Source organism: Salvelinus fontinalis, chromosome 40 (genome assembly GCF_029448725.1).
Source record: "Salvelinus fontinalis isolate EN_2023a chromosome 40, ASM2944872v1, whole genome shotgun sequence".
Classification (NCBI taxonomy): domain Eukaryota; kingdom Metazoa; phylum Chordata; class Actinopteri; order Salmoniformes; family Salmonidae; genus Salvelinus; species Salvelinus fontinalis.
The window spans coordinates 9836996-9852433 of NC_074704.1; the positions used below are offsets into that span (position 1 = coordinate 9836996).

At 40.1% G+C, this 15438-nt stretch overlaps 1 protein-coding gene across 4 annotated transcripts in view; it reads right to left on the reverse strand.

The window, feature by feature from the left end:
- The window catches only part of LOC129839950 (zinc finger protein 883-like), a 31867-nt gene extending 19163 nt beyond the window's left edge, over positions 1–12704 (reverse strand). Inside the window, exons 1-3 of one of the 4 annotated variants that reach the window (XM_055907678.1) lie at positions 12488–12704; positions 9785–9950; positions 6554–8316 (exon numbers count right to left, since the gene is read on the reverse strand). In XM_055907678.1, coding sequence (XP_055763653.1) covers positions 6554–8316; positions 9785–9950; positions 12488–12553 — 1995 coding nt within the window. In that variant the 5' untranslated portion in view covers positions 12554–12704. Of the gene's footprint in view, positions 1–663; positions 683–5905; positions 8317–9784; positions 9951–12487 lie in introns of those variants that run through there. The other 3 variants (XM_055907675.1, XM_055907674.1, XM_055907679.1) reach the window with 3 other exon arrangements.
- Between the last annotated feature and the right edge of the window lie 2734 nt (positions 12705–15438).

Below are 15438 nucleotides of genomic sequence, written 5' to 3' on the forward strand. Positions count from 1 at the left end.
AGTCTCAGCCTCGTGACTACACTTTCCTCCCTTCTCTCTCGGCCTGAGGACCTGTCTGCCCCCACCTTTTCCTGGATCTTATACAGGTGTCTTCCCTTTCTCTCCTTGTTCCACAACTCTTGCCATTTGTTTTTAACCACTGTTCTTATTGACCCGTTGGCTTCTGCATTACAGATTGACAATTCCATCTCAACATTATGCAGTTACCTGTATGTGCTTGTGATCAAATTTAAACTTCCAGTTATTTTTTGGAAACTATTGATCCTCTTTGGCTAAATTATGCTCTCTGGTGTATTTTGAAAATTTACAGTGGAGCTCCTGTTGTTGCATAAAAAATATATAGAAAAAAAAAAAAAAGAACATACTTTTTATTATATTTTTTGCCTCATGGATTTGGGCCCAGCATCTGACTCACACAATTGCCCAGTAACATGTATTTATTATGCAGTTGATTTGTTTATTTTTTCTTAAACAGTTACCCATCAAGGCATGGTCCCCCAGTTACCCACGTGGACCCCCTACCTCTTCTCCTCCCCCAATCTTACGATTGTCACGTCTACTCCCACTCCCCCTTTCTGACGCTTGACGTCGCCGGTCTACTAACCACCGGTCCTGGCAACCAATCATTACGCACACCAGGCAACCTTCATTACGCACACCTACGCCTCATCATTAGGCACACCTGGACTTAATCACATCACTCATTACTTCTCATTTATTTAGCCCTCTGTTGTCATCAGACCTTAGGTGCTATTGTTTTTTCTCTCATGTTCAGTACTCTTCCCGTGTTTGTGCGTTTGTATTTGTTCAGTATTAAAACTCATCTACTGCACCTGCTTTCTGACTCCTGCTGTATATGTTACGACGATTAGCAGAGCGGCAGCAAGCAGCAGCAGACTGTCTGCAATGAGAGCGGGTTCCTTTGTGCTCCTGTCATTGGCGGTTGCAGTAAAAAACATATATATATATATAGTACCAGTCAAAAGTTTACATACCTACTCATTCAAGGGTTTTTCTTTGTTTTTACATTGTAGAATAGTAGAGAAGACATCAAAACTATGAAATGACACATGGAATCATATAGTAACCAACAAAGTGTTAAACAAATCAAAACATATTTTAAATATGAGAGATCTTTATTTGTTTTGCCGTTTAAACTGAACACAGGAATGTGGAGGATCAAAGATGATAACTAGGGCTAGACATTTTGTACAACACAGCAGGCCTATACTGTTAAAACCAGACTTACCCGATTCATTGTGGAAGCTATTGTTTCTTTGTATGGCATGAAATGTTTCAAGCTACAGTACAGTTTGACTACTTTGTTGTAGTGTTCGGATAATGACTTGGGAGTTGCCGAGAGAAAATTCGATTCTCAAGCCTGCAACTGATGTGCCCCTAGACCAGAGAAATCTAACATCTATTTAAATATCAAAACGTAAGTAAGTTAAAACAAATAAACATCTCATGTAGCCTAATATTACTTCAGAAAGTTCCCGGATAACATTTTACGTGATCTATAAAAGTCGAGTAAAGTCAAGAAAACGTTCAACAACACCCACCTTCGATTAAGAATCCTGTTGTCTGCTATCTTCTACCTGACAGCCACTTGGAACACATGCGCAAAGAGGGAGAATCTCCACAGGCCTCTCTCTCGGGAGGGAGTGTCTGGGAATTAAATGTTCCGGTCTTTCGCTGCTGATATAATGGCAGCTGCTGTACACTACCAGCACAGATAGGACATAGAACTGTTTATGCAAGTCTTTGTAATGGGTGCATCGAACCTAATTCACAAGTAATTCTCCTGTCAAAATAAACGGAAGTCCAGTGGTGGAAAAAGTGCCCAATGTGTCATACTTCAGTAAAAGTAAAGATACCATCATAGAATATGACTCAAGTCAAAGTTACACAGTAAAATTCCACTTGAGTGAAAGTATTTGGTTTAAAATATACTTAAGTATCAAAACTAAATGTAATTGTTCAAATATAAGTACAAATAATTCAAATGTCCTCATACAAAGCAAACCAGACAGCACAATTTTATGTTTTTTTCAATTTACAGATAGCCAGGGGCACACTCCAACACTCAGACATCATTTACAGATAGCCAGGGGCACACTCCAACACTCAGACATCATTTACAGATAGCCAGGGGCACACTCCAACACTCAGACATCATTTACAGATAGCCAGGGGCACACTCCAACACTCAGACATCATTTACAGATAGCCAGGGGCACACTCCAACACTCAGACATCATTTACAGATAGCCAGGGGCACACTCCAACACTCAGACATCATTTACAGATAGCCAGGGGCACACTCCAACACTCAGACATCATTTACAAACAAATGTGTTTAGGTAGTCTGCCAGATCAGAGGCAGTAAGGATGACCAGGGATGTTCTCTGTTTAGGTAGTCTGCCAGATCAGAGGAAGTAGGGAGGACCAGGGATGTTCTCTTGATAAGTGTGTGAATTTAACCATTTTCAATCCTGCTAAGCATTCAAAATGTAATGAGTACTTCTAGGTGTCAGGGAAAATGGAGTAAAAAGTACATATTTTTCTTCAGGAATGAAGTGAAAGTAAAAGTTGTCAAATATATAAATAGTAAAGTACAGACACACAAAAAAACCTACTTAAGTAGTACTTTAAAGTGTTCAACTGTTCAGAGGAATTAGGCATTCATGGTTTAATTGCTGCAACAACAAAAAACACTCCTAAAGGACTTGCTTGGGCCAAGAAACACGAGCAATGGACATTAGACGGGTGGAAATCTGTCCTTTGGTCTGATGAGTCCACATTTGAGATTTTTGGTTCCAACCGCTGTGTCTTTGTGAGACACAGAGTTGGTGAACGGATGATCTCCCCATGTGTAGTTCCCAGCATGAAGAATGGAGGTGGTGGTGTGGGAGGGCTTTGTGGTGACATTGTCGGTATTTTATTTAGAATTCAAGGTACACTTAACCAGCATGGCTACCACAGCATTCTGCAGCAATACGCCAGCCCAGCTGGTTTGCGCTTAGTGGGACTATCATTTCTTTTTCAACAGGACAATGACCTAAAACACACCTCCAGGCTGTATCAGGACTATTTGACCAATAACAAGAGTGATGGAGTGCTGCATCAAAATGAAGTGATGGCACCGGAGGGGATGGCTGCCGTCTTACCGGCTCTTAACCAACCATGCTATTTTGTTTGTTTTTTTCGCGGTGTTCCTCAATTGTTTTGTACATAATGTTGCTGCTACCGTCTCTTATGACCGAAAAGAGCTTCTGGACATCAGAACTGGGTTTACTCACCTCAGATTAGACAAAGAGTTTTTCTTCAATGAGTTGGACGGGAGGGATATACTACCCGACCATTCCCAGATTCCTGTCATTCGCTGGAGAATAAAATAGATTTTGCAGAGAAAGATCAGGGTGCCTTGTGAGGATCAGGCGACAAGTGGCTAATCTGCCTTTGCCTTCCGTCCTGCTAGCTAACGTTCAATCGCTGGAAAATAAATGGGACGAACTGAAAGCACATATCCTACCAATGGGACATTAACTTTAATGGCTTATGTTTCACCGAGTCGTGGCTGAACAACGACATTAAGAACATACAGCTAGAATATTGCCTCAGATATATGTCACTCTTACAAGAACTTGTGAATTCAATTAGGCTTTAATACAAAGTAGCAAATGCTGTGCTGGTCCACGAAACAGCCAATTTCCCTGAGCACTGGCTCTGCTTTTATACACATATAGTATATGACTACATCCCTTATGTTACAAATCCCTTTTGGCCCGGCAGTCTAGGGGGATGGTATCAAAAACCGTAACATAACTCATGCAAATTATAGCAGTGAAAAAGTAACAGTGAGAACAAAAACCACAGACAACTAAATTACCGTCAAAAACTCAGGGTTTATTTGCAAACACACAGTAAACAGGGGGCAGGAAAAGAGGCTGAGCTGGACCTAAGGAAAGAAACAAATATCCAAAAATACCCCTAAACTAGCCTACTTCAACAACAGCTGACTAACCAACCAAAAACACAGAGGGTGGTCCGCCCAGTTCTATTTAGACAAAGTTTACCTACGGGTAGTGTATGCCCATGGGCAACTTGTCTTAGTCCCCCCTTCCCCACCATGAACAAACAGTCAAACACCAAAACAATACTCACAACATAACGGACAAAGTGACATGTAGCTGCTAAAACCAAACAAGCGATCTACAGACAGATGGTATTGAGAGAGAGATTGCTCTCCAGAGAAAACAACTGACAGGGTTTTTAAACCAAGGGAAAGGGGTTGTGATTGGGTAAGGGAAAAGGAGCAGGTGTCTTCTGATTAGCAACGGATTGGTGACTGATTGGGGAATGATGATTGTCACCTGTGAGGGGAGAAGGAGAAAAAATAAATACACACACAGGATACCTGTATCCGTAACACCATATGTAAAATAAGTTACTCCCCTTAGTCCTTCTGCCACCATTATCTTTTAGTCTGAGTTCTTTGCGTGTTCACGCCCAATAATGCCCATATCTGCTTCCGGATAGATTATAATGGTGGCAGGACCCCTTCATACAAAAATAATACATACATTGCATGATCACGTTTCACCAGTTGATCATTCTGCTACCATTCTCCTTCCTGTGCCCTTCTGACAATAGTATGTCCAGCTGTCATAAATGTACTTATGGCCTTGGTTAATGTACTCTTTGGCATGTTACCCTTTTCATAAATAGCAAATGTACTGGGTGTCATCTTCTCTTCCTATGGCCAATGTACTTTTTGTCCTTGCTACTTCAGCATGGCAACTACACCTATTTATATTACATTAGCTCCCACAAAGGCACCTCAGCAAAGAAGAAGCCACTGCTCCAAAACTGCCATAGAAAAGCCAGACTACGGTTCGCAACTGCACATTGGGACAAAGATCATACTTTTTGGAGAAATGTCTTCTGGTCTGATGAAACAAAAATAGAACTGTTTGGCCATAATGACCATCATTATCTTTGGAGGAAAAAGGGGAAGGCTTGTAAGCCGAAGAACACCATCCCAACCGTGAAGCACGGGGGTGGCAACATCATGTTTTGGGGGTGCTTTGCTGCAGAAGGGACTGGTGCACTTCAAAAAATAGATGTCATCATGAGGAAAGGAAATGATGTGGATATCTTGAAGCAACATCTCAAGACATCAGTCAGGAAGTTAAAGTTTGGTCGCAAATGGGTCTTCCAAATGGACAATGACCCCAAGCATACTTCTGAAGTTGTGGCAAAATGGCTTAAGGACAAAAAAGTCAAGGTATTGGAGAGGCCATCACAAAGCCCCGACCTCAATCCTATAGAAAATGTGCGGGCAGAACTGAAAAAGTGGATGCAAGCAAGGAGGCCTACAAACCTGACTCAGTTACACCAGCTCTGTCAGGAGCAATGAGCCAAAATTCACCCAACTTATTGTGGGAAGCTTGTGGAAGGCTACCCGAAACATTTGACCAAAGTTAAACAATTTAAAGGCAATGCTACCAAATACTAATTGAGTGTATGTAAACTTCTGACCCACTGGGTATGTGATGAAAGAAATAAAAGCTGAAATAAATAATTCTCTACTATTATTCTGACATTTCACAATCTTAAAATAAAGTGGTGATCCTAAATTAACTAAAAAAGGGAATTATTACTCAGATTAAATGTCAGGAATTGTGAAAAACTGAGTTTAAATGTATTTGGCTAAGGTGTATGTAAACTTCTGACTTCAACTGTATGCATCTGTTGGTCACAGATACCTTAAAAAAACGGTAGTCAGTGTCTGGTGTGACCACCATTTGCCTCATGCCGTGCGACATAAGATAAAGGATTTAATGTATTTTTGTATTGAATACATGTGTCGTGGAAATTACTACCAAGGACTCAGTCAAACTTAAATGAATCATTATTTACTTTCAGCAAGCTGGAGAAGTTGCAACAAACTTAATGCACCATAGTACACATCGGTCGGGAGCTCTTTCGGGAAAGTCACGTTAGTTCTCTTATATACTGCTTACACAGACAAGTTATATTTGCATGATTTACATTATTCATCATTAACGTTTGGTTCCTGCATGTAACTTATAGAACATATTCTGGGCATTCTGCCAAAAGGTCTGAGGGGGTCATGACTGTCTCCCCCTCACATCTATACCCAGCACCTACAGGAACCAATGATGTATGAGACAAGATGTACAATTCAAGGCTCTCTCTTCAGACAACATTTCCCCCACACATGAATATACCCCTACTATTGGTGAAACATTTTATTGTACATTATTTAATGGAAAATATGAGATAATAAAATAAGATACAGCTCTGAACACCTCCTCCCCACCACACACACACACCACTCCAAGACGATTGATACATAGGGATCCAGAGCTGCATATTATGCTACACAGTTTACCATGGTAATCAGAATTAAACTGTTAGAGAATGGGAGACATAACTCTTTGCAATATGTTTTCTATTGAAATGTTATTTAGGAATCTGGAACCGGTGCCGGAGAGAAACGAGATGAAAGAAAACATGTTTGAGCTTTCTGGTGTGTTATCAGTGGCCCTGAATGAGCAAAGCTCTTTCCACATAGACAGGAATAAGGTTTCTCTCCTGTGTGTATGCGTTGGTGTACAGTCAGGGATCCTGATTGATTGAAACTCTTCCCACACTGATCACAGCTATAAGGCTTCTCTCCTGTGTGTATGCGTTGGTGTTTAGTCAGGGATCCTGAGTCACTGAAACTCTTCCCACACTGATCACAGTTATAAGGCTTCTCTCCTGTGTGTATTCGTTGGTGTTTAGTCAGGGATCCTGAACGATTGAAGCTCTTCCCACACTGATCACAGCTATAAGGCTTCTCTCCTGTGTGTATGCGCTGGTGTGTAATCATGGATCCTGAGTAACTGAAACTCTTCCCACACTGATCACAGCTATAAGGCTTCTCTCCTGTGTGTATGAGTTGGTGTGTAGTCAGGGTTCCTGATCGACTGAAGCGCTTCCCACAATGATCACAGCTATAAGGCTTCTCTCCTGTGTGTATGCGTTGGTGTACAGTCAGGGATCCTGATTGATTGAAACTCTTCCCACACTGATCACAGCTATAAGGCTTCTCTCCTGTGTGTATGCGTTGGTGTTTAGTCAGGGATCCTGAGTCACTGAAACTCTTCCCACACTGATCACAGTTATAAGGCTTCTCTCCTGTGTGTATTCGTTGGTGTTTAGTCAGGGATCCTGAACGATTGAAGCTCTTCCCACACTGATCACAGCTATAAGGCTTCTCTCCTGTGTGTATGAGTTGGTGTGTAGTCAGGGTGGAATCTTTAGTAAAACTCTTCCCACACTGATCACAGCTATAAGGCTTCTCTCCTGTGTGTATGCGTTGGTGTCTAGTCAGGTCTCCTGAGTTATTGAAGCTCTTCCTACACTGATCACAGCTATAATGCTTCTCTCCTGTGTGTATGCGTTGGTGTCTAGTCAGGTCTCCTGAGTTATTGAAGCTCTTCCTACACTGATCACAGCTATAAGGCTTCTCTCCTGTGTGTATGCGTTGGTGTTTAGTCAGGGATCCTGAGTCACCGAAACTCTTCCCACACTGATCACAGTTATAAGGCTTCTCTCCTGTGTGTATTCGTTGGTGTTTAGTCAGGGATCCTGAACGATTGAAGCTCTTCCCACACTGATCACAGCTATAAGGCTTCTCTCCTGTGTGTATGCGTTGGTGTCTAGTCAGGTCTCCTGAGTTATTGAAGCTCTTCCTACACTGATCACAGCTATAAGGCTTCTCTCCTGTGTGTATGCGCTGGTGTACAGTCAGATTTCCTGAATGATTGAAGCTCTTCCCACACTGATCACAGCTATAAGGCTTCTTTCCTGTGTGTATGCGTTGGTGTTTAATCATGGATCCCGAGTCACTGAAACTCTTCCCACACTGATCACAGCTATAAGGCTTCTCTCCTGTGTGTATGCGTTTAGTCTGGGCTCCTGACTGATTTAAGTATTTCCCACAATCAAAGCAGGTATAAGGTCCCTCCCCTGAATGAATTCTCAGATGAGATTTTAAGGTTTTAGATACATGCTCTGGAGTGTAAATTTTCTCATGATTTGTCAAGTCTTGTTTAGCAAAACTCTTCCCACAGTCAGAGCAGCAGTGGTGAGGTTTCTTCCCTATACGTGTCTGCTGGTGTTTCTTGAGGTGTTCTGGTCTGGAGAGACTCTTCTCTTTCATGTCAGCATCATGATGTTGTTGAGGCTCCCCAGATGATAAGCCCCTCTCACTAAGAGAGCAACGATTAGGGATGTCCCCTGTGAAACAAAGACATTGAATAGTTTAGGTTTTGCAAATATGGGTCCATAAACAGATGGGTCCTTCCAGGAAATTAAGGCCTTTTGCGTCCCTTTCATATATTTCCAGTAGAAATTGAGCACCAGTATTACATTTTAAATCTGTTATTAAATAATATTAATGAACACTTGATAAAGTGACAAAATTCTGAATTGTGACAAGTCCCTCCGTCAACCCTGTGTAACTTCTAGAAAGATTTTTACCCAACTAATTCAATAATTTATCCAAGTTTTACAATCATTGAGTACAGTTACAAGCGCAGAATAATACGTTAATTGTGAAAACAATTAGCATTAGAATTTGATTTAAACATTGACATGCTTTGAAATAACAATTTCCCTAATAAACCTGTTTACATGAACACCTACCTGATGGGACTTTGAAAAAAGCTGAAAATTGGCAATCAAAATAAACGTTCTACCACCTCGACTATGTTTATTTTAAACAGTATAACGGTTGTATGTGAAACTATTTCTAAGCTGCATACTTTCAGTTTTTCCTGAACTCACTGGACTCGGTCAAAAGAAGTTAGCTGGCGCTGCTTGTGTTAGAACATGCAGATGAAATACACCTCTATAACTCTGATTAAAGTGTTTCATGTCCTAATCATTCTAAAGACTGATCAGAAAACCAGGTGTTTTTAAAGGCGTATGCTTCCTTCTGTTATGACCTTACACCAATTAAGATCAGCAGAGTAAGGTGTTTACATGACTAATGCCAAACTCAGCCTACTGCCATAATCAGTTTAATAGGAAATTATTAGTGTGCATGTAAAGCACTAGTTATTTGGTTACTTTGACAGTCATTTCTGAACATTATTTATTTCATGTAATTAGTGATTCATTTACATCTGTCCCTCATTAAGGTCAATCCATGTTTAATATGGTGAAACTGTTCCTTACATTTTTTGGGCAAAAGAAACATTAAACGTCAACTCATAGAGTAAAAGCAGGTTTCCTAGTGCTAGTCTTATCGATTCTCTGGTGTTTTTTGAAGAAAACTGAGCAAGTGAACCATTTTACCCAGAAATTGGTATGGTAGAATAATGTTTTTGTGGAGCTAGCATTCAATTTTCACTCCCCGTGGAACAAAACTAGCTTCCATTACCCCTGTCATGAGAAAATTTGTGGCTGATTTAAAGGACTATTTCACCATTGTAAACTAGTGGTTTTGTTGTTTTCAGTAGTCCCCTGTTACTTTATTTAGCACTTCCTACAATATGTACTTTCATATAACCTCTTGAGATGGGAAAACATGTTTTTATTACATCGAACATGTGCTCTTCATAACAGAAAGTTAAAATTAGGTGAAATCAAACGTTTTTGGGGGGGACCAAGTTACACTTCTCAAAATTGGGTGGAACTACCAAATATTTTCATCAATATAATTAACCAATTAATTGTTAAAGAAGCAGACTAATCCACACACCATGGTTCTTACGTAATGAAATCATATCTCCATGTTCCTCTTCTCCTCTCTCAGTTCCACTCTGCCCCGGTGTTTTCCTGCAGTCGACCAGAACCAGCAGTAAAGTACGGAGAGGCGGTCGACTTGGGGACTCCTGGAGGGTGGAGGGGGACGGGCTAGCTTTGTCCTGTTGGTCACAATAAGTTAACAGTTGATCATTAAACCAAATATTTTATTAATTCAGTCTCAAACTCTGATTTGGGTGCATCCCTCGAACATCTCCTTCCACCTGATATGTTCAATCGTTCACTACAACCCACAAATCTAAGAGCATTGGATTGGTGGGCATGGGCTAGTTTCCACCATATTTCTTATACCAGTCATTTAAAATCAAACAACACGGAAGAGAAGCAAGAGGGTCAAATGGGGGGGTCACTAGTTACCACAAACAAAGCCATAAACCACACCCATTTCTACAACTTATCTTTTTAAATGTGATTTTAACCCTAACCTTAAAAACACTAACGTTATGCTTAACCCTAAATAAATAAAAGTACGTTATAGATGTTCGTGATTGTGGCAACTAGTGAAAACACGCATATCTGCCCTCTCATTGGCTATAATGGTCCCACCTGATCTTTCCTCTTCCCGAATGGCTTCCAGCTGCGTTGTGTTTCAAACTCAACAACCCTCGGCCATAAACCCTCAGCCCTTGAATTGCGTTTTACATCCGAGTGTACCTTAAAAATGTCCCTTAACCAAGCGAGGGAGAGTGATGATCGGAGGCAACGTCCTTGGTGGAAATCTTGAAGATTAACTTAAAAACAACCAACCTAAAGCTATCAATGTACCTAGTAAGCCAACGTATCTAGCTAGTGTCGTGGAATTATTGGTCCAATAATGTGGGAAGCTTGTGGAAGGCTACCCGAAACGTTTGACAAAAGTTAAACAATTTAAAGGCAATGATTCCAAATAATAGAGTGTTGGGAATGTGGGAATGTGATGAAAGAAATAAAAGCTGAAATAAACAATTTTCTACTATTATTTTGACATTTCACATTCTTAAAATAAAGTGATCATAATTGACCTAAGACAGGGAATTTTTACTTGGATTAAATGTCAGGAATTGTGAAAAACTGAGTTTATATGTATTTGGCTAAGGTGTATGTAAACTTGACTTCAACTGTACCTTCCTAATATAGGTACATGTCTAGTGGTTCCTATCAATGATTAACTAATGAGCATGTCCAATAGCCTTCACAAGACCAGGCTAATGTAACTATCAATGATTAACTAATGTGCATGTGTAACAGTTTAACTTTACGTCCGTCCCCTCGCCCCGACCCGGGCGCGAACCAGGGACCCTCTGCACACATCAACAACAGTCACCCAAGTCTCAGAGCAAGTGACGTCACCGATTGAAAGGCTATTAGCGCGTACCACCGCTAACTAGCTAGCCATTTCACATCCGTTACACATGTCCAATAGCCTTCACAAGACCAGGCATGACCCCGAATGGTTAAGCCTGTATTGACTCAGCTTGCACATACACATTGGTTCTGCTTACACATATACTAATGGTTAACCCTATATCGATTCTGCTTAATACTTCTAAGAAAACAGTCTAGGTACTGGAAAATACCCAACACTAGCACTCCTGTCAGCTAGCTAGCTACAGTTACCCATAGCTGGCTAGCTAGTTTTATAGTTTGGTCATTTATTCCAATACATTTCAGAATTGCACTCCTCACTACAAAACTAAGCCAATTTGCCAACACTAATATATATATTTATTTAAATTGCAAACTAGCTTCATATTTTTACTGAGATACCGAAAATGCTGGTTGTTGATTAAATTTGACACTTCGTGGCCACCAGAGTTTGACATGTGACTACAGTTTGCAATGACTTGTGGGTCAAATCACCCCCGCAAGCGACCAAAGTTGTTCACTCGCTCCTTCAAGCTAAATCGAGGGCCAACGTTAGGGAATTAGACCTCCCTAAAATGGCAATCAAACTGCATCCGGTTTCGACGGGGATACCCCCGAGGGAAAAACAACGTGTTTGGACTGCAGCCATTTATTTTCTTTACTAGAACGGCCACTTGAATATCTGGTTAAATAATGGCTAATATATAAGAAATCAGTGAAGGAATGTGAACACTTAGGGAGGAAGGATAGAATTAGGTTAAAGTCACAGATTCCTAAACATGATTGTATGAACTGCTTAATTTTGCTGGACCCCAGGAAGAGTAGCTGCTGCGTTGGCAGCTAATGGGGATCCATAATAAATACTGTAATGAAACAAGCTGGGAGCAGGTCTCGAACCCTCGACCTTCTAGCCCGAAGTCCAGCGCGCTATCGAATGCCGCAAAAGAATGCTCGAGCGGCAAAGTCGACATCCGCGCTTATAAACCCAGGGTCGTTACAATACAACTGATATAGTTGTAGGCTACTTTTTTAAATTTAACTAGTTAAGTCCGATATAGAAAAAAAATCTTTTTTAGAATCACGGCATATGAACAGTGGATTAACTGACTTGTTCAGGGACAGAACGACAGATGTTTACCTTGTCAGCTCGGGGATTCGGTTACTGGCCCAACGCTCTAACCACTACCTGCCGCCCCAAACAGAACACAGCAATGTGGAGGTTCAAAGATGATGAAAACTAAGCCTAGACATTTTATACAACACAGTGGGCATATAATGTTAAAACCAGACTTACCCGATCCATTGTGGAAGCTACTGTTTCTTTGTATGATATGAACTGTTCGCCGCTTGCTGTCCGCATCAACAATTTGTTGTTTTCTTGTTCTTCATTAAGGTTTAATGGCAGACTACACCTATTGCCGCCACCTACTGTACGGCGGGTGAACAACAAATACAAATATCCATCCAAATTATTTACATCGTAGGTAAAGAATTCATGCAGTACATCTCTCCATAATTGTGTCAAATCTTCATGAATTTGTTCCATTATAAATCAGATTCTTTACATGAATACCATTAAAAAAAGATGCAACACTGTTTCTGGGTGGTGATTAGAATTGGTTCAATTTGAATGTATCTATTTTTTTAACTTCATGTAGTGGTTGGCAGGGTAATATGAATTAATAATTTTATTAAAAACTTCCTTAATTGTGTTAGTAAGTACGTATGTGTGAGACAACAGATATTATCAATAAAACGATTTCAATAAGGCATGACATTAGGTATATAGATAGATACAAAATCCTGTTGATACAAGGCAAGTATCGCTCTGTTGTTGAACGGACCAAAACAAAAATAAATCTTTATTACTTTGACTATTGAGTCAACAGCGGTAATCAAAGGTAGGTTCTGAGGGTCTTAACATGTTCCTGAATAATAAAGCAACACCTGAGGGAATGGAGACTAAAACAATTGTAAATTCTTTAGGCGTTGTAGGGATCTTGTAAAGTGATAAGAATGAGTCATAATGAAGTAAAAGACCCTCTGCATTTACAAGTTGTCTCACCAATAGGATATTATTTATAAACCAATATTCTAAAACAAAGATTTATTATTACACAATATGTGCTGATTATTCCATATATAATATACGTGTGGAGAGAAATTATACTTCGAAATGAAGGACCATGACTAGAAAACCTGCCAATGAAAAGAAGAGTTTCACTGGAACTTTGTCAATAGCAAACCAACATGAAGTTAAGGCCACCAAAAGTAGAAAAGACATAATGAGGAATAAAGTTCCACATAGAAGTAGGTCTATGAAGTGTTTTATCAAATTGATCTTAAAAGTATTATTTAAGGTAGGAATGTCCATAAAATTCAGCCCACCATACTCATAAGTGTTCATTGCAACAGTTTCCTAATGTGATGGTGACGGTTTCTCCACAGAAAGTTGAAAAGCATCTGGTCTGTAGAAAGGGTTTTACATAGAACCCTAAAGATTTCTACCTGGAACCAAAGAGGTTCTACCTGAAACTCAAAAGGGTTCTCCTATGGGGACAGCAGAAGAACCCTTTAAGGTTCTAGATAGCACCTTTATTTCTAAGAGTGTAGTGCTGCTACGCCCACTCTTCTACAACACTTCAACCGTCCAAATAAATGATGTCATGGAGCATCACCATGGCGATGATGATTTGTGAGACGTCATTGCATCGACAATCCCCAATAGTGACTTAATGACATTTGGAGTTCCTGACATCATTTGTTTGGCTTCTAACTGTTAGAGAGGATGGCTGCATCTGAAATGTCACCTGACAGTATATAAGGAATAGGAAGCCATTTCACACACAGACTATGTGTAGGTCTATTATATTCTGGTGGATGGATGGTGTAATGGATTGGTCTATTAACATGGTAATCTGCCTAGATACGATTATCACTTACCTGATTGGTTAATCCTGTGACCTCTGAACTTTAATACAATGATAGAACCCACTGCCTCAAACATGCCCCTGTTTTGTACTACCCTGTTTTGGATTAGTAAAGTTTCCAAAATGAGCTGCTCTCTCCTGTCTAGTTATTATTAGTCATTCTATAGGTGATAAAACCTAAAATACTACAGATGGGATGTGATGATTAAATCACTGTGTACATTTATTGTTAGGCCTCTTACATAAAGCTGACTACATTGTGCTATTTAATACAAGGAGCGTACTGTTCTTTACTGAATTGCCAAGTTAAATAAAGGTGCCATTGTTTGGGGGTGAAATCAAGCCCAGTTTTATCATATAATTTTATTCAAGAGGATAGTTCAACCCTAAATGAAAGTCATTTTAATTGAGCATTTTACTAAATCATTGACATTTTTTTTTTTACATTATTATTAGCAAGATGTGTATGAAGGGCCCAATTCAGACTTGAGATAAGTAGACTCAACATATTTTGCCTTATGTCCATGTGAAGTCAACTTATCTAAAGTCTGAATAGGTTCTGAAGTGAATAATAGTTTGGCTGTATAGTCTTGTACATTAATCGTTAACAGTACTGAAGCTACAGTAATGATTCCCCAATTTGTTGTGCCATCACCTATGACGACCTAAAACATTATGGGCAACATTTTCCTCTCGCTAAAACACACCCAATGAGTTAAAGAAATACTGTTTAATGACAAGTTTGGTATTGTCTTGTTCCCTTTCAGATATACAAAGCAAAGCTCAGTCTCAAGCCATGAGCCCACGAACCACGAATACATAACGCACTAGAGGGAACAAGGTAGCATTTGGGATGCCACAAAGATCATCTTGTGTTCATGTCTTCTTGATTCTGGGTTTGTTAACTGTTCTATAGAACACAGAGAGTGCAGGTGGTCATTCCAGTTCAAGTGTTAAGCAGGCTGATAACTTGTAGATAGAAACTGTCTCTGAGCCAGTTGGTATCAGACCTTATGCTCCGATACCGTCAGCTCGACTGTAAGGGTGTGAACAGCTCGTGGCTGGGGTGTCCTTGATGATGGGGGCCTTCCTCAGGCACCGTATTGTCTGTAAAGATGTTAATACATTTACACTAAACAACTGATGGTCTGCTTAACATACAAGTCTTGTATGCATTCCTTACTGTCAAGCACTAGAATCATTTACTTTTGAAATGATCTGAGATGTTGTAGTGGAGTACAGAGGCACTTCTTGGTTATTGGAGCCAGAGAAGTGGACGCTGGTGTAGTGACTGTCATCCTGCTCGCCTCTGTCT